At 54.0% G+C, this 23,739-nt stretch overlaps 1 protein-coding gene across 1 annotated transcript in view; it reads right to left on the bottom strand.

Moving 5' to 3' along the window:
- Nucleotides 1-3,527: 3,527 nt before the first annotated feature.
- Nucleotides 3,528-23,739, bottom strand: part of BCOR (BCL6 corepressor) — a 35,192-nt gene continuing 14,980 nt past the window's right edge. Inside the window, exons 6-17 of the mRNA XM_040632924.1 lie at nt 22,532-23,696; nt 21,794-21,847; nt 21,129-21,315; nt 14,848-15,108; nt 14,121-14,465; nt 13,167-13,492; nt 12,667-12,921; nt 8,308-8,474; nt 6,849-6,994; nt 6,312-6,389; nt 5,952-6,108; nt 3,528-4,713 (exon numbers count right to left, since the gene is read on the bottom strand). Of these exons, the coding sequence (XP_040488858.1) occupies nt 4,422-4,713; nt 5,952-6,108; nt 6,312-6,389; nt 6,849-6,994; nt 8,308-8,474; nt 12,667-12,921; nt 13,167-13,492; nt 14,121-14,465; nt 14,848-15,108; nt 21,129-21,315; nt 21,794-21,847; nt 22,532-23,696 (3,433 nt within the window). The 3' untranslated portion in view covers nt 3,528-4,421. The remainder of the gene's footprint in view (nt 4,714-5,951; nt 6,109-6,311; nt 6,390-6,848; nt 6,995-8,307; nt 8,475-12,666; nt 12,922-13,166; nt 13,493-14,120; nt 14,466-14,847; nt 15,109-21,128; nt 21,316-21,793; nt 21,848-22,531; nt 23,697-23,739) is intronic.

Genomic DNA, 23,739 nt, shown 5'->3' with positions numbered 1-23,739 from the left:
AGAGAGAGAGAGAGAGAAAAAATACATATATAAAATATATATATATATACGAAATATATTTTTCAAAGATTTTAAGTAATCTCTGCACCCAGCGTGGGGCTCCAACTTCCAACCCTGAGATCAAGAGTCGCGTGCTCTGCCCACTGAGCCAGCCGGGCGCCCTGGAATATTTTAAGATAAAATTCATCCTGACTTGATAGTGATTGTACTTCTAACTCAGCTTCAGGACTGCATACTCTGTATTCAGCCTCACGAATCCCACATTTACGTCTCCTTTCTCAGGTGCTGGACATCTCAGTTCCCGACAACAGGTACTTTTTGCTCTATCTCACAACGCAAACAGGACCGGCTCCGAATAACAATGCAGACACTACCACCAAGGATAGGATTACTGAAAAGAGATTGGAAATGTTTTTTGCCCTTTTCTGTCCCCAGGGTAAAACCACAAAGGATGATATCATCAATTGATCATGCTCTAAAGTCACTTGAAATAGTTCTCTGTGTGGTTGTGCTACCAACCGGGTCCAAGTTAGGCTGGCTGCATTTTGCTTTTTGATTTGTAGGCATTGCTGAGAGTTGAAAACTACGGAAACTCTGGGGGCGCCTGGGTGGCTCAGTCATTAAGCGTCTGCCTCCGGCTCAAGGCGTGATCCGGGAGTCCTGGGATCGAGCCCTGCATCGGGCTCCTCCGCTGGGAGCCTGCTTCTTCCTCTCCCACTCCCCTGCTGTGTTCCCTCTCTCGCTGGCTGTCAAATAAATAAATAAAATCTTAAAAAAAAAAAAAGAAAAGAAAACGAAAACTATGTGAACTCTAAAGTCAAACGTACACACTGAGGAAGTTTAGGTGTATAGCTTCCATCCTCTTTCCCTTGCAGCCCGTTCTATTTCCCCCAGATGTAAGCATTTTTTCAAAGGTGTTTCATTTTTAAAAATAAAGCAGATACGTGTCTATGCTGAACTCCCCATCCCCATCTTAAATAGCAGGAAACCACGCGTACTGTTCTTCACCTTGTCTTTTCATTTAACGATCTACGCCGAAGAACATTCTGAAGAAATTCAGAGCCGGTCCTCAATCCCTCGCAGGAATGTACCGGTTCATTCACCCAGAACCCGGCTGACAGACACTGGGATGTCTTTGGTCCTTTACTATGAACAACCATGAGGCCAATTTGCCACGAGAGAACCAGGCTGAGAGTACCACGCCCAAGTTCGCACCGGTGGTAAGCATATGAGATCAGATTTGGCCGCAGTGGGAGAAAAACTCAAAACTTAACAGTGACCTGGCTCAACATCATCACTTCCTTGTCTCCCACAGAGAAGCCAGGCAGGGCTGGGGTGGTGGCCCTGTTGCACCAGGGCCTCAGTGACCCAGGCCCCGCCCAACACCCCGAGAGCTTGACTCGCACGTTCCTGGGTCAAAGGTGGCTGTTCCGGCTCCAGCGGTCACAAGCACAGTCCAGCCAGGAGGAGGAGGACAGGACACCTTTAGAGACACCTTCAGAAGTGGAAGGAACCACCCTGCCACTCCCCACCCCCAACCCCCCAGCTAAGCAGCAAGTGCCCCCCTCTCCCTGTGATCTCACCGCAGCCATGGGGGTCTCCGTGTCTTACACCGCGTTTTCACTGTCTACACCGAGTGATGTGGTCGACACCCATGTCCCCTCGATTCCCACAGGGGAGCTTGGACGCCTATGCCATCTCCCCGCTACCTGAGGTCAATGTGTTGGCATCACGATCTTTATGCTGTCATGTTCCTCCGGAACCACCGCCTCCTGTGTTGCCTGAACCAAGCTCATTGCTCCCCCGTCCATCCTTGGACCTAGGGCTCCCACCCGTTTTCTTGGCTTCATTCATAGAAATGCCCTTCATTCGGGATGGAACCTCAGCTGGGCTCAGGCCCTCCCTGTGCCTCCCGCCCAAATAGAAATACAAAGAGGCACGAGCCCTGGCATTCTTTGCTTTAATGTGGGCCCGCGGGAGCCCCTCGCTGCCTGCAGTAGTCTGGGCTCGCCCGTCCTCTTTTGCTTAAATTACTTCCGCGGGTCTGGGTGACCGGTCTTGCTGTTTGCCTTTTCCTTTTTGCCACTCTCACCTGCTGTTGGGACTTCCTAAAAAACAAGAATTTGGCAAACGATTACCAGTCGTTTTGATACCGGAGTGGGGGATGGGAGGAAAAGGTGGCTGGGGATGGAGGACAGGAGGCTGTATTTCTGGAACATATGATTGTTTTCTTTCTTTTTTTGTGCTGCTCAAAACAACTTTTATTTATTTATTTATTTATTTATTTACAAATGACTCTTTTTTTTTTTTGCCAAACCCCCCCCACCCCCGTTAGCCAAAAGTATGGTGGATTTCTTTCTCACTGGAAGCATTAATAGATCAAAACCGCTTGTTCGCTGCCTTTGTCTTCAGGATACATCCCGGATGTTACAGGTACTCTAAGTCTTCCCCAACAAGGGGCTGTCATTCTGCACACTGGCTTATCCGACGGCACTGGATGTCCCCCTTCCCAGCTCCGCCTCGCCGGTCCCTCCTGCTGAGGCCTGCCCACCTTGCCCTTTGCACGCTTCAAGACCCCACTCGAGTACATCATCTCCGTGGCCTCCTCCCAGCCCCCCAAGCCCTCCTTCCCTCCGCTTCGCCTTTGTGTTCTCCGAGTTCCACGCACGCCTAGAGAGCACCTGGGGCATTGTGAGCACCAATGGATTTGATACAAGGAATCACATGCTTATAAAATCTTTGGGAGGGATCACTGGGTTCCAGAACAATCTGCCAGGGTTGTCATCCAGGCATCAGAAAGCAGCTGCACAGCCACGACTGCTTCTGAAGACCCAATGTTGGAAGGCTGGTCTGGTCACTCCAACCGGCCAACATGTCTCGGTGAGCTCTCTTGTCAGCAGCTACCAGAGCAGGAAGATGCCTCTCCCTCCAAACTGAAGGGACGCTGAGATCCTAGCTGCAAGAGAGTCTAGTAGCTCTCAGCTTTCCAGCCTCTGCAATGAAGGAAGGACGTAGAAGGACGTGGGACAGAAACTGAGTGCCAACTGAGAGAAACCCAGCATGGATACTGCTGGAAAGGGAAGAGCAGCAGAGTGGCAGGGTGGTCAAAACTACAGGCCTGGACCATAAGAAGTAACAAAAAAACATGAGGTCTGGAGGGAGAAGGGATGCGACCCCTCGGTTTCTGGAAGGATCACTCCTTAACGATGAAGGGTCGGCCAGGATGGAGTTAACGCCATCGGTCACGGCCAAAGACAATGTAAGGCTGTACTCGGGCACCAAGAATAAAAGCTGGGACGAGAAGGATCTGAGAGACATCAAAATACAGGCACATGTACTGAGCTTTTAGGCTAGGACTCCAAACCGTGTTCTGAGTCTAACTCCCCTGAAATGCGCTGTCCGCTTTGGTTTCCAGAGACTATAAATTCCCCTGAAGTCCTCTGTAGGGGACTGACCACCAGCATCACTTCAAGAAGCATCTGTGACAACGGTAATGTCGTAGGAAACACAGGACGCAAGATCCTTCGGTTTTCTCCTTTCCTCAACAGGTTTATTATTGCCTTTTAAGAAAATGTTTGTAAAATATAAATACTTACAAAGTTAGAGCACAGGTTTCAGACATAAACACACCGTTCAGAAAAGTTTACTTTTATGTACATTTCCAAGCAACCTCAACATATGATGTTAGTTTTCAATATTTTACAGGGTACAGAAAAAAATAGCTCAAAGTCTTCTTTAAATAAGAGCATAAAATGTTTAAACATATAAACAATCCGGTTTGATGCGTGAAAACTAGTTTCACAGCTTTTAAATTAGGATATAAAAGTTTCATACAATTAGTTGTTGTGTGTGGGTACGGTTTGAATTTATATTACACGCTACCGGATTATATCCAATAGCACTGACCTGGCCTGAGCAGGTCCTCTGTAAACAAAACATAAAGTTACAACAATCGCCAAGTGCCTTCACCCAGTTCACGCCCCCAAACCAACCCCGTGGCTCTGGCCACACCTGAAACGGTGGTGGTCGCTGTCACGGGAGCTGTGTGTGACACTGAGTCCAAGTGTCCCAGCTCCTTTTCCTCATTTTTTTTTTTTCCTTAAAAAAGAAATGAAAAGAAACTCATGTTCCAGGTAAAAACGAACATATCCCAAAAAGCAGGTGTGCATTTGAAAAGTAAAGAAACATTATAACAACTTCATAAAAACTGACTGAGAAGTTTAAAAAGGAAAAAACAAGAACAAAAAAACAGAACAACACGACATGTTGCTAAGTCCTTCTGACTGGAGTCGTTTCTCTTATATAAAGAAGAGATATTTTCATATGTAATAGTGTCCTTTCTTTACAGAAATAGTCGTATTATGACACATATGCACAAAGATTAACACTATGACACACTGTACATGGCGGGCGTGGCGAGCTCACCAGTAGTCGTCCGACACCATGTCGCTGGGGTGCAGCCACTCCATGGACGAGCCCAGCAGAGTCTGCAGCTCGCTGGTGAACTCCACCAGATCTAAGAGCTCCTTGCTCTCGGGGTTAAAGGCCTCCAGGTCTTTGGAGCAGGAGAACAAGAGACTTGCCGACACTTGCCGGTAAAATTCGGCCTCGGCGATGGTGACGATTTCCACGTTCGGGAAATTGCAGCGGAAGATGCGGGAGGACATTTTCAGCTTCTTGAGCACGTCCGAAAGCAACAGCCAGTTTCGAGGCCTGCGGACGAGACAGGAGAGCGGTTCGAGGTTTCTGGGCCAACCTGAATGCACTCCGTACTCGGAACCCCCGCGCCGATGGGCCGGCCGGGAAGGGGGGGGTGTCACTTCTGCTGGGACACTGCCGCCCCGGCCCGGTGTCTCACCATCCCTAGGAGAGCTACTTCCGGAGGTGACAACGTGGGACCCGTCTGGATTTGCTAATCGACCGCCAAGAGAGGACAGGCCGACTCAGACGGGAGCAGGGACGGTACCTCGGAAGGAGCCTCACCTCGGGGTGTCACAGTGCTGCCAGAGGCTGCCAGGCAAACAGTGGCCACAGCTCGGGTCACCACTCTCCAAGGCGAGTGCCCCGCTGTCACTGTGGGAAGCCTCCTGTGCCCCAGCCCGAGAGCCATTCCCGGAGACCTCCTGGTCTCTCCTGTCCTGTCCTGTCCCCTCCTCCCGAAAGGAGCACGAGCATCACAGAGCGCTGGCCGCCTTGCACTCCCTTCCCCACGCTCCAGCCCCGTGCCTCCGTGCTCTGGGAGGCGCGTTTCCAAGAAAGAAGGTGTTCCATTCCTTCCGTGCGCCTGGCCACGCTGTATGCGGCTTGTTACGACTACGGTGTCGCTCTAGCAGCCCACGTGCTTACGGCCTCGGAGCCCGAGGAGGTGGCTACTCCTTAAGCACCTGTGTCAACACACAGCCCGCCAGCCTGTGGGGTACACCCCCTCCAAGGGATTGGTCATCGGCAGCCCAATGGCCCAACCCTGGGGGCAAGACTGGGTCTCACCAAATCTGACGACACTCCAGAGCCCAGATACCACATACCATTCTTTTCAGTCTCACACGAGAAGGGGGTGCACCAGCACAGGCCAGGAGACCTCAAGTGCCGTGGAAGGTCCCTACGGTGGCCTGTGGCGGGGGGCTCCTGAAGAGGACCCCTTTCCGAAAAAGTTCAGTGACCTAAGGATCTAAGTTGCCCCAACTCTTCTGTGAAATTCCAGCCACTGAATTCAATGTCCTCTGGGCTGGAGCTGGGGTACGCAGCGGGCGGTCCCTGATAAGGGCAGTTAGACCATCCTGTCCTCCGCTCCACACCTTTTCCAGAAAGGATCTACTGCAGGATGGGTGGTTCGTGGCCACTGAGGATTCATTCACCCGCCTGCCCGCCCGGCCGCCATCTGCCAAAAGGGGTCTCTAACTCTGGCCCCCCAGCAGCTCAGCCTCCCTCAAGCACGTGACAGCCATGCTCACCCCTGAGCGACGGACACTTGGATGTTGTAACACGGTAAGAGGGGGCTTTCTGAAAACTCAAATTCAAACACATCGCTGTAGGCCTCGTCGTCGTCATCCTGGTCCTCCGGTCCCGGGGGGTTCGCTAAAACATCATATCCGCTTTCATCATCTGGTTCTAATGGACGGCAAACAAGAGGGACAAGAGATCAGCAAGCTGCCGCGAGAGGCCCGCTGTTGTCAGAAGAGGACTCTTTAGAAAGTCTTGCCCAACTCTGCCCTGCTTACGGCACCCGCCGCCCGCCACCCCTCACCCACGCGCGAGAGAAATGTTCTGTCGCTCATTCACTCGCCACCGAACGAGAACGGACAGGTACTCACCGCACACAGAGCTACCGTAGAACTCCCAAGAGCCACTGGAGTCTTCGTCACTGCGACCCTGTAGGTCATTTAAATAATCTGGAGAGAGAAAAACAAGATAAACCCCGCGGGGAGGAATGAAACACTGGCCGCGGTAGGGGGCACTTCCCTGTGGGGGCTGGTGTGTGATTCCTGTCTAGCCCACAGCCCTCCCTCTCGGGTGCACTTCCAATACCCTGCTCTCGGCCACAAGGGTCCAGAACCTACTTACCCGTGTCCACCCGCCTTCCTGACCCACGGACCACCCTTACTGCCCCTGGCCCGCCAAAAAAGCTAGGCTGGCAAGCTAAGAATGTTCTCGGTCCTCGCGAGCGAAGACAGTGCGCATCTCTTCTCTGAATCACGTAGCCCTTCTCTGGCAGACTAACTTTCCCCAGCAAGCATAGATAAGGTGAGGAAGGGTGCGCCCCGTAAGTGAGGGGGTAGGCCCCGGACAGACGGGAGTGAAGAAGCCATCTAAATGGCTGGACTAAGGCCATTTCTGGAACTCTGTCGTACCTGTTAAAAACTTCTCCATCAGTTCGCTGTGGGTCATCTTCATGATGGTTCTACCTGAGTACGTAGCCAGAGTGGGGTCAGCACCATAGGAGAGGAGCAAGCGGACAATTTCCAAGTGATCGTTCTCAACGGCATCATGGAGAGGTCTAGAAGAGACGCGCGGGGGGTTAAATCCGCGCTCGCCTCTGACGACGGGCAAAACTGGAGGCGTGCGCGGCCATTCCGGATAGGGGAACGGAGGCACCGGGAGCGGCCCACGGTCAAGCAATGACCTACTCTTGTTATTTCTACATGTAACCCATTCCAACGCAGGTGAAAGGACCATTTCAAGCCTAATTCTCAAATACGAATCTGTTTTAACCCAGGGCCCGAGGAGGAAACTCAAGCTAAACTGAGACCGTTTTCAATGAACTTAAGTAGTGACACAGGCTGGGGACAAAAGAATTTATGGTGCGCGCGGGGGGGTGGTGGTGGTGGGGATCACACCATTATGGAAGCCAAAATGCCAAGCAACTGTTCTACCGTTTAAAAAAAAAAAAAATCCTACTCCTTTTTATTTTATTTTATTTTATTTTTATTTTTTATTTTATTTATTTGACAGAGAGAGACAGCCAGCGAGAGAGGGAACACAAGCAGGGGGAGTGGGAGAGGAAGAAGCAGGCTCATAGCGGAGGAGCCTGATGTGGGGCTCGATCCCATAACGCTGGGATCACGCCCTGAGCCGAAGGCAGACGCTTAACCGCTCTGCCACCCAGGCGCCCCCCTACTCCTTTTTAAAAAGGAAACTAGGTGCAAAGTGGAGCCTTTCCAGAAGTCTGCGCTCTGGCAGCCTGGAGACAGATGATCACGCCTCTGGCCCCGAAGCAGAGTCCCTGGGGGGTGAGCTCTCAGAAGGGTACAGAATCTTCCCGCCCGTGTCCACTGGGGTCAGAACGCTGCCCGCAGTCCCATGCTGAGGGAACACTACTCGGAAACCATGAGACACCAAATACCTTGCGGTTTTGCTCATTTTACGCCTGCCAGCAAAGCCCTCCACCCCGCCTCCCGGTTGCATCCCACACACAAGCAGGAAAGACGCTTGGGCTGACTCCGACCTGGGCCTCTGACCCAAGGTCAAGGACAGGGCAGGTCCTACGGAGCCAGTGGCCGCTGACCCTCTGTCTGTATTCCTGAGACTATCAATTCACATGTATTTTAAATAAGGTGATTTCGTAGATACTGACAAAGGGTGCAGGGTCTTAAAAAAGCCAACACCCTCAGTTATCACGCAGGCTCCGACTTCTTCAGGGCCTTCTATCCAGGGCAACCTTAGTAATTTTTATAAATGTTCTATTGACGTTTGCCAGAAAGGTCTGTTCAATTCCACTCTAGAAGACTCAGCCATCAATGCGCTTAGGTTACCTCTCCCCGTCTTTCCTTCTGGGGTTTCCCCCTGCCCCTGAGAGCCACCACCACTGACCTGGTTCCGTCCTGGGCACTGCAGTTGACGTCCGCGCCGTACTCGAGCAGGTGTCGCACGATGTTGAGCCACCCCCTCGCACAAGCCTCATGCAGGGCGCAGTAACCCGCGTTGTCTCGATGGTTCACGTCACAGATCTTGTTCTCCAGGCAGTACAAGACCACCTCCTGTGGTCGGGGATGGGGAGAGGGGGATGCCATCAGACCGCTGCACCAGGAACCCTGCGCGGCTGACCTCAGAGGCGTGTGCCCCCGGGGGAGGCAGCGGGGAGCGGGGGGAGGGGGTTGCTGGGGAGGTGGCAAGAGCACGTGTAATGGAGTCAATGGGTCCATTCAGTAAGTGGCAGTGGATAGAAACCCAAGTCTAGATAAAAGTGTGGATGACCAATGCACAGAGATTAGATCAGCCGGGAGAACATTCCTTCACGTAGAGAGGGAGGGATGGCGCGTCAGGTTAGCCAGGTCCTCCCACGCTCCCGCTTGCAGGGTAAGTAGGGTACAACAAGAGACGCGCTCTCTCTGCACGACGTCTGACGTCGAGAAAGCACACAGAATACTTCAGATAACCCCACGTCTATTTCACCTCCGCCACCCCCCTGGGAGCCGGATCCATATGTAACATTTTCATAGTTACTTAAGTTAATGACAGGGATCCGAAAAACCACACGCTGCAACCTACACATCTGGAGAACTAAATAAAACAAGCCTACCCTTCCCCCACCGTCTCAGAAGATATTCTATGTCAACGGTTTGCATTAGAATCACTGTTATTAATCTGACTTCTTTGGTGTGTTAAAATATTAATATGAACCGCTCCCGGTAAGCAGAGCAGTAATTTATTCCATGTTTTATTACCTTGATTAAGAAAGTTTTCAAACACATAGAACAGCGTTTGCCACCGGAAAACACACGACACTGTTTTCCTACAAGTCATGCCCAGCAGAGAGCTGTCAGGTTCCCAGAGCTGGGGGTAGGCGGGGCCAGCCTACACACAGTCTCCTTGCTGAGGGGGAGCTGGATGGGGTCAGAGCAGGTCTCCCTGTGACACCTTTGAAATAACGCATCTGTTAAACCCCAAACAGGGGTCATTCCAGCCACCCGCAGATGTAAGGTGGGCAAACCTTCTGTGCCCTTCCGGGGACCCATCAATCAGAAGTGACCATTTACTTGGGAGCTAACTAGAATGTTCCATATGCTCACCCTGTGAACTTAATGCTGCATGCTGGTAAACCTGGCCATCGGTGCCCTGTGGCTTCAGGTCACCACGGCAGCTCCCCTCCAAAACTGAAGGAGGAAGAAAGAAGGAATGCCCACAGATGCGTTTCTTCGTTCGGAGCCCAACCTGCCAGAAAGCCCACAATCCTCTGGGCTCCCAGGCCACCTGCCCTGAGCCCCGGTATCCAGGATACCGCATGAAGCTGCTGCTCTTTTGGCAGCCCTCACTCCAGGCTCGGGTGGACGGCTGCAAGCTAACGAGTTGTGTGCCCCAGCCAGGGAGAGGCCTCGTCACGTGGCTCTGGGATCAGGTCTAAGCGCCACCGACTGCTGTGCGCGGATCAATTTACCCGGGTCCCGGCGGCCTGCCTGGTGTCCTATCAACCCAGGGTTTATTTGCTCTGACAATCATGGCCTTCACCTGGAAACCTCCATCGCTACTGGGCTGATTCGAGGGTACTTCGAGATGAAAGGATGGCCAAGCTGATGGGTAAGTCGACTCTCTTCTGGAAGGCGGCAGGAGAGGCAGAAGGCAGAAGGCAGCAGGCACTCGCCGGCCACGGGCTGCCCTAACTGCACTGTGCTATTTATAGCGCTTCTCGGTCTCCCCAAATAAGGATGTCACCTGTTACCCCACAGTAAGCTACGGGACAGCCGGAAGGGAAGGTGGTACTGTTCTCATTCCACGCTTGGGGAAACAGAGGTCCAGAGAGGTTAAGCCCCAAGTGCAATGAACACCAAGTACTAGCTCAAGTCTTCCAGCACCTGGTCAGCTGGGAAGAGTCAGAGGGCCCAAGGGGGCCCCTTTGAGAGGGATGCAATCCAGCTGCGATGAGCGTCCCGCGAGGCCCGCTCTGTTAGGGTCAACCCGGCTTAACGAACTACACCCTCCTCGCTGCTGGCCACTGCTGTCAGCCACAGAGATAATGGCAACGAGGCTGGGCAAGTCGGCCTACCCGACCCAGTTCTTGGCTGATTTTTGACACTAGAAATGGGAGGGTTGGAAGGGCAGCCCACCCATTTCCAAACAAAATTACACTGTTTTCGTTGGACAATTCTCTGTTAAGCGGCTATAAGCCGAATGCCATTAACCGCAAAATGTAACCATAAAGGCCATAAACCCGACATTGTTAATTAATTAAATGCCTCATTAACTTTTTTAAAAACATGATTTATTCAATTCATAGAAAATTTAACCATCACCACTAAACGCACAAGCATGTGGTTGCACACTGGCATTTTAGCCTAAGAAACAGAAGCCTTTTCATCGGGAGGGAAAGCTTCAAGTGTCTCCAGCCACGCAAGTGGTCTACTTAACACGGAGGGTGTTTCTGAACCTTAAGGACCAGATAACCACAACACAAAGTTCCGATGGCCTTTTTTACGACACACAGTATCTCCAGCTAAGCAGAAACTCAGTGGGAAAGACTGACCTTTGGAAGACCCTCCCAAATCCATGCCTTCGTGAAACGTGCCTTTTTGGGGTTAAACAGATTGTCCTTCAGTTTTCAAAGATTTAGACTGGGAAATCCAACTGGCCATCTTCCCAATATTTTAAATTCTGCCCAATGAAATCCTAGTTAAATCCTAGTTCAGCATCCCACCGGCGGTCTATGCAACTTACATACTGAACTTTAGGTGTGAAGGGGGAAAACAAAACAAAACCCAGCTGTCCTGACATAAACATTTCCAAGGCTTCAGGTGCCATCAAAGGCCCGGTACGTAGCTTAAAAGCACACAGGTCGAGTAAGTGCCCCCTTGGTCCAGGCCTCAGACCCACTGGTTCCACAAAAACCAAAATGGAAGCTTCCCTAGAGGACCAACAAGGGTCTTTGGTCCCTAATGGAGACTGTTGGAAATGCCAAGATCAGAGGAGAGGCGGGGAGCCCTGCCCTCCTGCTGTTCCTCCTCTCATCCAGCGTCTGCCGGGAGCACAGGTCCCTTTTCTCAGTGAGGACCAATCACGCGCAGAGGAGCGAAGGCGGGGCACGGGCACGCGGGCTCTAGCTCAGCACTGGGTATGGTATCGGCCTGGTCATCCTAGGTGCTGCAGCTCTCAGCTCGCGGGAAGCCAACCGGCTGCCACGGGGATTTCACCTCCCCTAACCAAAAATCATTCGAGAGAGTTCTCTCCAGGCAATCCAGAAGAGGAACGCTGGTACAAACAATAGCACATTTAACGGATCCCCAAAACTACCCCCAAACTAAGAAATCACTGGTGCTTCCTATACAGTCATGCCCGGGGAGGTGGGGGGGGGGGCTGGCTTGGGGGTCAAGGCGGTCACACCAGGAAGGGCTCCCCCACACAGTGGACGGAAGCACAGAGCTGGCAAGGGTGTGGGGGCCAGGACTCCGGGCCAGCACAGGCCCTGCCACGGCGGCGCTCGTCCACACCTCCACACTCAGCATGCCGAGTCCTCTTTTATTTCCACCATTCAACTCCCAGAGGGCTGATGCCAGCATAAAAAATGCCTTTGCCCTGTGGGCTATTACATCACAATTTCATCTGACAAGTGTGGTGGGGGAGCCGCGCAGGGCAGAGGGGGTAATCTATCTCTCAGAGGGCAACTCCAGCCTGAGCAGGTCTGGGAGAGGAGCAGGGTGGGGGAGGGGCGGTGAGTCTTAGGCACAGCCGGAGTCCCCGTCCCCCTCCCCCTCGGCAGCCCTCAGCCACCCCCCCTCCAACCCACGCTCAGAAAAAAAAACTCTTCAGGTCTGCCGCCCAACCCCAACCCCTACCCAGACATCTCCCGCCCGTTCCCACCAGGGGCACCACTTTGTCCGGAACAGCACAAGCAACCCAAAATAGAGCTAATAACTTCTCTCCCCCTTGCTAATCAGAATCCGCAAGGGCTCATTAAAATTCCCCCAGTCGCCAAGCCCTGGGTTATGTCAGATTTTGTATCAGAGATAAGTAGCGAGACTGGAGGGTGCCGAAGCAGCTACCTGCCTGAACACGAAGTGAACATCAGAGGCCTTTCTTTTCACATGGCGACTGAACACGCCAGCAAGGAGACGGGAGCGGGGAGCGCGAGTGGGGCGGACGCAAACATCCTGCTGGAACACCCGGCCCAGCCCCGGATGAGGAGGGGGCTGCGCTCCGAGTCCCTGCCCGGACCCCGCTGGACCCCCCAAGGCCCCTCACCTCGTAGCCGAGCCTGGCGGCCCGTTGCAAGAGGGTCTCGCCCGCGTTCTTGTTGACGATGAGTCTCCGTGCTTCTGGAGGCATCGGGCGCGACTGGGTGGTCTCTGGAGGGGAGCTGGAGCGTGGCAGCTGTGAGGACTGGGAAGCTGGTAGCAACTGTTGCAAACGGTCGAAGGGCTTCTGGTCCTGCTTGGCTGGTGACAGATCGTAGTCGGAACTGGGCTCAGGCCGCTTCCGGAACCTCCGGACGGTCACCTGTCACAAAACCGGATGGAGCGCGCAGTTAAGCCCGGTGTCACGCACCGGCTTCTCCGGCCCTCCTCCCCGAGTGACAGACCTGAGCAGAGGAAGGACCTTTCCCTTGGCTTTTGTTTTGGGGGAGAAGATGGGCTTGTGTGGAGGGGACCTCATGAGGGGGGCAGGAGTGACGTTCGGGGAGGAACGTGGGAAAAGGGACGCTCTGTCCCCAGCCCAGCGGGGAGCAGAGGGGCAAGAGGTACCTTGCCGTCCGCGTTCTCCACATAGTAGTCCCCCGTCAGCGACAGGCCCTGCCTGGGCTCCTGAGGGATCAGATGCTTGGTTTTGCACAGTCTCTTCCCGGATGGTTTCTCGCTGTTGTCGGTGTATTTCTGCAGCAGGGAGGCAGCCTGGCAATCCTCTTCTTCGTCTGTGCACAGCACATCTGTCTTCTGGCTTTCTTTAATTTTCTGCTGTTTGGCAGGCGGCCTCGAGGCTGGCGTGCAGCTTGGCTGAGTCTGCTTTTTGCCGCTCGCATTGGTGGATGAAAGGCTCTTCATGGGCGGAGAGCCGGAGAACACAGGCAAGCCTAAATCCGGAGGGGGTGGCGGGCGGGAAGGAAGGAGGGGGAAAAGAAGCGGGCGTTACACAGTTGTAGCCGGTGTGGAAAGAAAAGCCCATTGTTAGCACTGATCACTGGAGCGGCTTCAGTTTTTAAAGATATACCAATTATGTTTCCAAAGCATTAATATTTTAATTATCCCACATTCAAACAGCAAATAGGTTAACCCACAAAACGCCAAACGGCCCCAAGTTTCCTCAAAGGACCGGGACAGGAGGGCAGGAGCCAGCCCTTCCAGATCTCCCACCCCCACCCACGTGGAGGGGGGGGCTCGGGGGCTGCGTGCTCTGGACCTAAGCGAGCGGACACAGGCTAAGGCTGGACAGAGGGTGCTGGCCAGCCCCACGGGGTCACCCGGACCTCCCCTTCCTGCCCAGGCCCGGGCCCAGAGCAGGAGCCAGGAAGACAAGCTCCCTCCTGAGCCCCTCACTGTATATTCCCAAGGCAAGGGCGGAGGCTGGAAGGACCTTGAAGGAAAGCACCCCCGCCTGCCACATCCTGGTCCGTCCGTTTCTCTGGCGCTCGGCTCTCCCAGGGCCCTTCCCCACGGAAGGCAGGTGACCCACCCTCCAGGAGCGGGGCGGCCTCTGCGTACCTTGTTCATTGTCACTGGATTTGAGGGACTCCTCCGACCAGCTTCTGTTGCCTTTGGCCTCAGCCCTTTTCCTGCCGGGTTTCTCTTCGGGGCTGTTATTGCCCTGGGCGGTGACCTCAGGCTGAAGCGCCTGGGTCACTTCCTTCCTGCCCTGGCGGCCAGGTTTGCTCTCTGCTGCCGACACCTGCTGCTCCCAGCGTTCTCTAAGGTGCAGCAAGTGGCGTTGCTTTTTAGGATGGAGCCCTGTTAATTCAATGCACACCTTCAGCTTGGTCAGCTCACTACAATGTGGCTCTTCTAAGTGGTTAGAGGAACTGTTTGTCATTTCCCTCTCAGGCCCGTCATCTAATGGAGAAATAACTACAAATTAATCAAAAAGCCCCCTGGGGGGGGAACAAAGTGTCTTATGCATCACTAATAGGGGTGGGGGAGGGAAGGGGAGTGAGTGGTCACTGCCTCTGCTTGAGCCGGTCACCAAGTCTCTCGGGAGGGGACTTATTCATCTTTGGCCATCTTTGGGCTCGAGCTCCTGCATCTTGCTTTGGGGACAGGGGAGGCGTGAGCGGCTTCCCCGGGGCTCCAGGGCGGGGGAGGGGGGGAACGGGGGACCTCCACGGCTCGGCACTAGGGACTCCCCCGGGGCGCCCCGCGGCTAGGGGGTGCAGCACAGCTTGGGGCTGTCCTCCTGGGGCCGCATGCGCAGGCAGCCGAAGCCGACCGAGCTCACCTTTCGAGACTCGTCTCCGCTTGGCTTTCAGCAGAGCGTCCTCCGGCAGCTCTTCCGCGGCTGTCTCGGTGTGGCTGCTGTCACCTGAGACTTTGCGCTTTCTGTCCAGCCGGAGGGTGGGGCTGTGCGGCATGTCCACAGCCGCCTGGTCAGTGGGTGGCTCGCTCACGGGCTGCCTGTCCACGAAGTATTTCTCCACAGGAAGATCTTTGTCCTCTGGAGCTTCAAAAGGATCGTGCTTGTTGCCAGCACTGTATTCGCCTGGGGCGGGCGGGGAGACAGGAGTACAAGGAATGAAGGCTCAAAGGTCACCGTGAGAAGGCAGGACCTCCGTGCCCGTGCTAACCTGCCACCAACAGACCCTTCTCCGGAAGACCGGGGGCCTCACGCACTCCAAGCACAAAGCCCATCGGCAAGTAAAGCAGAAAGCAGAGACACACGACGCTCAACTTTCTCCTTCTACCTTCTTCTAGTTGGGGCACGAGGAGACTGGGAAGATGAGGCATCGCCGCAACTTCGATGACGCTTAGGTCCCTCCCGGGGCCCTTTCCCACAGGGGGCAGGTGACCCCGCGGCAAGAGCCAACCAAGCCAGGGCTGACCGAAGAACTCTCTCGGGAAACATTTGCTGAGGGCATTATTTTGAAATAAAAGGAAGGCTCTGTAATAAAGAGAACAAATAGCTCCTACATGTCATCTGCAGAAGGGATCGCATCCGTGCCCCCTTGGGTCAACCGGGAGACAGTGAAGAGGGCTGGCGCGGGGAGTGTTGGCAGGCAGAGAAGCTGGGACCAAGGGCGACGGGAAGAGGAGCCCGGGGAAGCCAAAGGAGAGGCTTCCTGGTGTGCACACAAGGGTCAAGGCCAATTTCGAAGAACTCAACCTGATTACCACGTGTCCCCGTGTCTTTCTCCCGACCGGGGAGGGGAAAAAGCTTACGTTAGTCCCCCAACTCCTCGGTGACACCACGCACACCCAGGGGGCCGCCAGTTACCCCACCTGGCACTCCTTTCATGCCTTCCTTCACACGAAAGCACCTGAGGACATTCCAAACCCCAGGCCCCGCCCCCTTTGCCGTCAGGTGTGTCCCGTTGCGCCAGGTCTGGTGAGCTGCTCTTGCTCTAGCGCTCCCTATGCCACGTGGCCTCCTCCTGCTCGACCGAGCACGGACTCGGGACCTTTCCTCACATCGCCTCAGCTTGACATCACGCGCTGCTGCGGCTCTAGCCTAAGAAATGGCTCATCGACGGTCTGGGTCACCTTTCTTCTAATACACAAAAGAATTCCATAAGCATCCCTGCGATGTTAAGGAGTGGGGGCTGGGTATTCCGGTCACACTGAGCAGAACTGCTCGAGTCCATCCCTAGACGATGCCAGAAACACACTCTTCATGTGCCCAACCCATCCCACCCCCGGCCACTTCAAATATCACTCCCGCTCCTGACCAGCCCAGCTGCTTCCCTGATCGGCTTTTTCTTGGGGGCATCACCACCAGTTAGTGGTGGTCAGGTGTGTGTGTGTGTGGGGGGGGTTCTCCCTGGCCTTGGCTAGCCTGTGCTCTCCATGGTGGAAGGACCCAACCATGTGGGTCTTGTCACGGCAGCGTCCCGACACAGAGCTCAGTGGGCAGCCGGGATGACCGCCGGCCTGGGCTGGGCCCGGGCAAGCAAAGGGGGCAGGCTGCGCCTCGCGCGTGCCTGCTGCTCTGTGACCCTCTTAACTGCTCTGGCAGTAACAGCGCTACTTTACAACTCGGCCCCCTTCAGTTGTAAAGTGGGACTATTACCGCAAGCTGCGTCCTGGGGGTGGGCTTCATAAACACAGGCCGGGCCCAGCTAAGAAAAAGGCTGGAGAAATCACTTTAACGAACGGAAGGATGCCAAGACCGTCAGACTAGCTTGAATGTTAGCCCCACCACAGGAAATTTTCAGACATGAGCCCTCCTGGTTAACACTATTTGACGTCTCTGGCCAGCCTCGGCCAGCCTTCCCAGCAAGCCCCAGGGGAGGCGCTGGGGATCAGTGCACAATTTTAAAGTTAATTTAGTGGATGCATCATCCCCCTACCCCAGGTAGGAAAGATGGCTTGAAGCAGGTGATTTGAAAGCAGGGGTAACCGGGAGGTGATGGACGCTGCGTGGGGCCCTGGCCGCCTCTGTCCACACCTGAGATGTGCCCTGATCCATTTACACCTCTCTCCATCCCAAGATTCCGCTTCCATATTTTACACTTTAACTGCTGGTCCCATAATCACCTCTATCTGTTAACAGCCCCAACTTGTCTGAAGAGGCGCGTCTTACTCCAGGAGGCGGCTTTCCGGGGGTCTTCACCCTGGCTGCAAACTTCCAACCGTGCGGTGCATTTCGACCCCACCTTCCCGGCCTTTCGCGGGGTCAGCAAGCAGTGACTGACTGGAGACCTCGTCTCCCTGTTCCTCGCTGCACCACAGCGCCCCAACACGCGGACAAGAGCCCTTCCCCTCCGTGTCCTCCGGGCTCTCCAGCTGGTAAAAGCTGCCTGAGGGCAGAGGGCGCCCCTTCACCCACCAAGACAGGCAGCAAAGCCACACCTTGCCCGCTGCTCCCGCTCAGCAGGGGAGGGCGCTCCTGTGCTTGACCTTCCAGGCAGACTATCCCCTCCTGCCGCGTCCCAGGGACCCCACGATGTAACGCTTGTGGCTCATTACCAGGAACCCTTCCGCGACTCAAGTCACGGGTCAATGAAATCACCTGCCCACGCAACATAGCTGAGCTGCCTTCTGAATCCCTATTTTGCAAGAGGATCTTTCCCCAAACTAGGTCCCGCCAACCTTTCCCCAACTCCCGAGCCTCTCGGGGCAAAGATCCCAATTGGACTCAGTGAAGGCCCCCCCCACAAAGACTCCTGAAGAGCACCCACCATGACTGTCTAAGAGACACATGGCCACCGGCTAAGGGGGGAGACTCCATGTCACACGCCTGACCCAGAGCTCGGCGACGAAGCTATTCTAGCCATAGCTCGTGGGGTTACCCTTGAAAGCAAAGGAGACAGAGAGCTAGATACACAGGGGTCCTAACCCCCGGGGCCGCCATCGCTGCTACTTTCAGCCCTTCTACAAGTGGGAAGGCATGTGCTCTTGGTCACGTGATCTAAGCAGCTGTGAATGTGGCTGTGTTGTTCGTGGCTTAACACTTGCTCTCTGCAGCGCGGTCCCGTGACTCGCAGCGCCTACATCCCACAACTTACCATGGTTGTGCCATAGCGCCACCTCACAGAAACATCGCCGTGGCAACATTAACGCCTCACCGGGGCAGCCAAGCACCCTCCCCACTGTGGGGGACCAGGCCCCCGTGAGCCCTAAACAAGGTGGGCGGGTCCCCGTGATGGAAAGTCCCTCCTCTGCACGGAACTATAGCTCCTCCAGCAAAGGCTAAGCCTGTGGAAACTCACGCTCTCTACAAAAGGGGCACGGGGAACCTCGGGTTCCAAACTCGACGCAGTTTACGAACATGCAGGTGCTCGGCCCCAGAGAAGTTTCGTCAAGTCTTTTGACTGAGACTTCTTCCAGGTCCTGCCCAGGTATCACCACGGAGCAGGTCCTGGCTCTGCCCTAGTCAAGTGGCCGCCAAGGGAGACCATCACTCCCAGTTCACGGGGGAAGGGACCAATAGTCTCCTTGTCCCTCCCCACCTTCGAAATGCCACTGACGGTTCCTCTATGGATAAGCTTCCAAGTCTGCGAAGCCTCCTAAGGCATTGGCTGGACTTCTAAAATAAAAACTGAATCTGACCACCCCGACTACCATAAACAGCAGATGAGGGGCGCCTTGGTGGCACAGTGGTTAAGCATCTGCCTTCGGCTCAGGGCGTGATCCCAGCGTTATGGGATCAAGCCCCACATCAGGTTCCTCTGCTAGGAGCCTGCTTCTTCCTCTCCCACTCCCCCTGCTTGTGTTCCCTCTCTCGCTGGCTGTCTCTATCTCTGTCGAATAAATAAATAAAATCTTTAAAAAAAAAAATAAAAATAAAAAATAAACAGCAGATGAAAGTCCTGACCGTTGTTTCCGACTTCATTCGCTCTTCTTAAGCCAGCCCCTCCCAACGAGATGCACCCATGTGCACCCATGTCTGCCCAGCCGAGGCCAAGCAGGAAGCACCCGCCATCTCAGAAGCTCCTAGGGTCTGCGGGAGGGGAGGGCTGCCCTGGAAGAGGGAAGGCATCTGGAAGGCATCCTCTACCCTCTTCACAGCCCCTGGCTACCCCCACCCCCCTAGCTTCCACGTGCTCACAGCCTGGCTCTCAACCACGTGGACCCCTGGAGGAAAGAGCCAGTGTGGAGCAGGGCATGAGACATGAGGGAGACAAGGGTCAAGAAGACCCATTAATTAGTAGCTGAATGGATCCAGCACCTGCTGTCCCCCAGATGAGGAGGTGACAGCAAGGACAACGGTTCCTCTAGGGTACCCCTCTTGACCAACCACAAACCACAAGTCCCCAGAAGACTGGGGACGGTGACCCACCTCCTTCGTTGTCCCGATCTTCAGAAATGAGCCCCACCCCCACCTCTTCCCCAATCCTTCTCCTGCCCTTGGTGATGACCTATGCCTTGCTGGGTCATGTCCTGGGTGCTCCAGGAAAAGAACCCGTTGGTCTGAGCCTGGAGGGACTCGGGAGGGGAGAAGAGAGGCCTTTGAAATCATCTGGGCTCTGCTCTCCATTGACCAGACTGGGTACTCGTCTCTAGGTTCATTAGGAAAGATGTGGAGGACACAAACTTCCCTGGGAAGAAGGCCAGGGTGAGTGAGGTGGGACGAGCAGACCCACCCCCGGATCTGGCCATGTTACCAGAAACCCACACAATGGGCAAGAGACTCAGGTCTGGCTAACTTCTTGCTCCCTTGCTCCAGCCTACCTCACCCGTTCCCTCTCTTCAGAGAGGCACCTAGCCGTTAACTTGGCTTTGCCCACCTCTACCACGTCTCCCTGAGAGGCTTCCCCAGCTGGCATTATGGGCAAGTCGGAAAAAAAGGCTGCCTAGAGCGAGCATGAGAGCATGGAGGAAGGCGTTCTTTGCCGCTTTACTCCAGAGCGGCTCGGACCCTCCATGTTCCCCTATCCATCCCCCTGAGGTAGAAGACTAAGGAAATCTTTACTTCAGGTGCCTCAGAGTCCCCACCACTGACTAACGACAAAAACTCCCTTCTTTGAAGACTGAAGTAAAACAAACTGGTCCTGGTGTGGCCTACCCAGAAACCTGGACACAGACCTTTGACCCAAAGGCTGAGGGGGGGGTGCTGTACAGACGGAGAAGGGGTCTGTGCCCTAGGCAGCGAGAAGCGCCCTCTCCAGGACCACAAATTCTCCCAAACTCCATCAGGCGCCAATGAACACCAAACCCATGATGCCTAATAGCACAGAGCTCACAGATGCACCTCCCATCCTTGACTGTCCTGTGTCAAGAGGGTTCTGCACCCATTGTCTCCTTGACATTCAGCCACACGCATGGAAAAAGACCTTCTCCACTTTCTACCCACACACCATATCAGCCAGGGAAGTCTCGCGAGCAAATCTCATGACCCACACCACAGTGGGGGACCAGCTGCTGGGCCCCAAGAGTGACTTGAGAAAAGCACCAGCTTTCCCTCCATTCTGCCTCCCCAACAGAATACAACCTCTGTCTGCTGGGAAGGACCCCCTCTCCTTTATACCACGCCCCCGGATCACGCTGTCACCATCTAACCATGGCCAACACACCTGCCACCGAAAATAATGATCTCATCGCTATGGTGCCTCCATCAGCCTCCGTCCCATTTTAACAAAATTTCTGCCTCTGGAAGGAGAATACGAGTATTCTCCATTCCATGGGAGACTGTCCCTGTGGTGGGGGGGGAAGTGCCGCCAGCTGAAGTATCATCCCACTGGTACAAAAAAGAAGGGAAGGGAAGGGAACCGTACCTGTACCCGCCACGGAACAGCACACAATACACATGGCCACATTTCTTCCCTCGCTGCCATTCTCCCACTTAAATCGTATCAGACCGCTACTAGCTATAGGACTGGCGTTTCTCTGGAAAAGGAGATGCGTCCCAAGAAATCATCTTTCACGGGTGCCTCATCCCTGGACGCCACCACGTTCGAACGGACAATCAGCCCTTCCCTCCTCGGCCCTCGAGAACGGCCTATTTCTCTGCGCGGCTCACTGGCCGTAGGGCCGCTGCAGTGAACCGCGTCCCATCACACACCCCTCCGAAGCTCTGGGAGCACTGCCCCCCCACACACACACAAGCTGCTTGGGTTTACTTACATCTCTCATTGTCATTCTGGTCGGCAATGGCCTCTTCCAGGGCGACCGACTTTGGCTTTTTGTCCTGACTTCCTTTCAACCTGTCCCAGTCGGCGGGGCTGAATTTGCACACCTCGGAGTCTTTGGCTGTGGGGTGGCCACCTTCTCTCTCCTTCATCTCCAGCTCTGAGAAGCGCATCATTGCACGCTAGAAAGAGAACGGAGACGGGAAAAAAAAAAACACAACACCTTACCATCAAAGCTATTTCATTTGCCTTACCTTAAAGGAAAGCAGTTGCAAAGAAAAGTTTGCCCAATACCAACCACAATTTATGATACAACTGAGATATTTTAAAACGTAACAGATAAAAATGTAAGAATAGCTATACGTAAGTAATCACACAGTCGTTACTCGTAAAGCCATATGTATATAGATATATATGCGTTGTGTATGTATACCCATACATATACCATGGCACAGAGACATTCTCTTTTTGAAGGTAAATAAAAACAAAACAAAAACACAACGCAAAGAAAACAAAACAAAAACACAACAGAAAAGAAAACAAAATGCACAATGAATAAAGACGACCATGGCCCACAAACTTCCCTTTGTATATTTGGAAATGAAATTTAACTCAAAAGGTTTATGTAAGATTCTAGTAATAAAAATTTGAAGAACTGACCTCACAGTAAGCAGCGGGTAGACATAAAATACTGTCCTCTTGTAATCCTTCCATCTATGTAATTAAAATGGGCACTCAATGGATCATTTAGATAACTTCATCCATTTTTATAAGCATAAACCAATTTTTTTCTTAACATTGCAACACAATTTGGCTTTATTTATCTTTTAATCAAAAGTAAAAATATTGTAAGGAAATTCCTATACAACATCTATCATTCACTAGCAAGTTAAATACATACTCTATCCCTTTAAGCGAGCTTTTTTTTTTTTTGGTGAAAAAAAAAAATTGCACGAATCCCACAGACATGCGGCTGCTACACACCTCCACCAGGTATCACGTAAGGCATTCTAAGCAGCACTGCTAGGCATTATTCGTTAACGTACAGTAATGGCAGAGAAATCAAGGCAACTGATAGGTAAACGTCATGCAGTCTTTAGCTATCCTTCGCAATCATTAACACGTCTGTTAGCAGCGTCTGAGTGGAATTCTCTTAGCATCTACACAATAACGGCCAAGTACCCAGACACGTGAGCCTCCTAAGTGCTACCCACTCACGTCCCCTTACTGGACACATGTCATATATTTACGTGACCATAATCTTCATTAACCGAATCTGCCCGGCGCCCTGCCCTACCATACTCCCCCAATCCTCTTTCCACATTAACAAAACAGAACTGACAACTGGTCAAGTCACTGAAATTTGGGGCGTGGGGCGGGGTGGGGGGGGTGGCTCACCTGCAAGGCGCGCTGCTCCCGGCTGAGCTGGCTAGAATCGGCATACAGTTCGGTAGTGACACACTTGAATCGGTCACCCACGTAACCAGCGGAATTCGCGATTCTCTTGGCCAGCTTAGATGGCTTCGGTTTGAGAACTTTGCCATCACTGGATTCTGCCTCATCGGCTCCATCTTTGGTATAGGCGGGGGTGACATCCACACTCGGGGGGGCACTGCCCACACAAAATGGTTTGGGATCCTCTTGGGTTTTCCCAAAAGTTACAGCCGGGCCATCGCTCCCCAGAGTTGGCTCCAGGAAGGGAGTCGAGACTGGCAGCCCCAGGTTCTCCTTGTTGGTTCCCGCCGGAATATTCTCCTTGCTTAAGCTGAAGACTGACTGGCCCGGAGCCTGTTTGAAAGCATAAGCTTCGTGGAAATCACTGATACGCCCCAACTCCTCTCTCAGAGCGACGAAATCGCGGTGCGGCTGCAGGGCCGGGTCAGCCGGGGGCTTGGCGGGCTCAGCGCTGGGGCCCACGCTGTCGGCCGCGAAGGCCGGCTTGGCCACATTCGCGTCTGTTTTAGCATCCGGTTCCTCCCGGAGAAGGTCTACGTAGACAAGTTTGTCGCTCTTGACGACAGTTTTCCCTTGATTCCAGCTGGGGCTGGGCTTCAGGTTCTTGTCGGAGGGGACTTCTGGGTGTAACTTGGTGCTGCTGGCCTCCAGCATCTCGGAGAACCGGTTCCGGAGGGTTGGGTCCTCGTAGCGTCTCTCGTGGGAGCGGGACCTCCTCTCCGGTTTCTCCTCCTTAGTGATCTCTATGGGCGTGTGAGGTATCAACATGGGGTGCACCATGCCCAACCCCAGCGCGTCTTGGTAGGTCACAAACTCCGGCCGGCCTGTGGGCAGCCCGTAGGGCAGCCCAGGCTTGGGGGCAAGGTGCCCAGGGAAGAGACTGCCATTGGGCAGCAAAACTGGGTGAGGGTACACAGGTCCCTTGCCATGTAAGGAGAGGGGACTTATAGCGATGCCCTCAGGTGCTGGGTAAGGGAGGTAACTTCTGGGGTAGGGAATTGGTGGGGACCTAAACGCCTCGTTTGGAGATAGAAAGATCGAGCTGGGCGGGAGGCCATTCTCGTTTGCTTTGAAGCTGGGCTCCGGGTTGCCGGCTTTGGCACCCTTGCTGCCACCACCACCACCACCGCCACCGCCGCCACCACCGCCGC

This window comes from Ursus maritimus (assembly GCF_017311325.1).
Source record: "Ursus maritimus isolate PB19 chromosome X unlocalized genomic scaffold, ASM1731132v1 scaffold_X1, whole genome shotgun sequence".
NCBI classification, from domain to species: Eukaryota; Metazoa; Chordata; class Mammalia; order Carnivora; family Ursidae; genus Ursus; species Ursus maritimus.
This window is presented reverse-complemented; position numbering and strand designations above follow the sequence as displayed.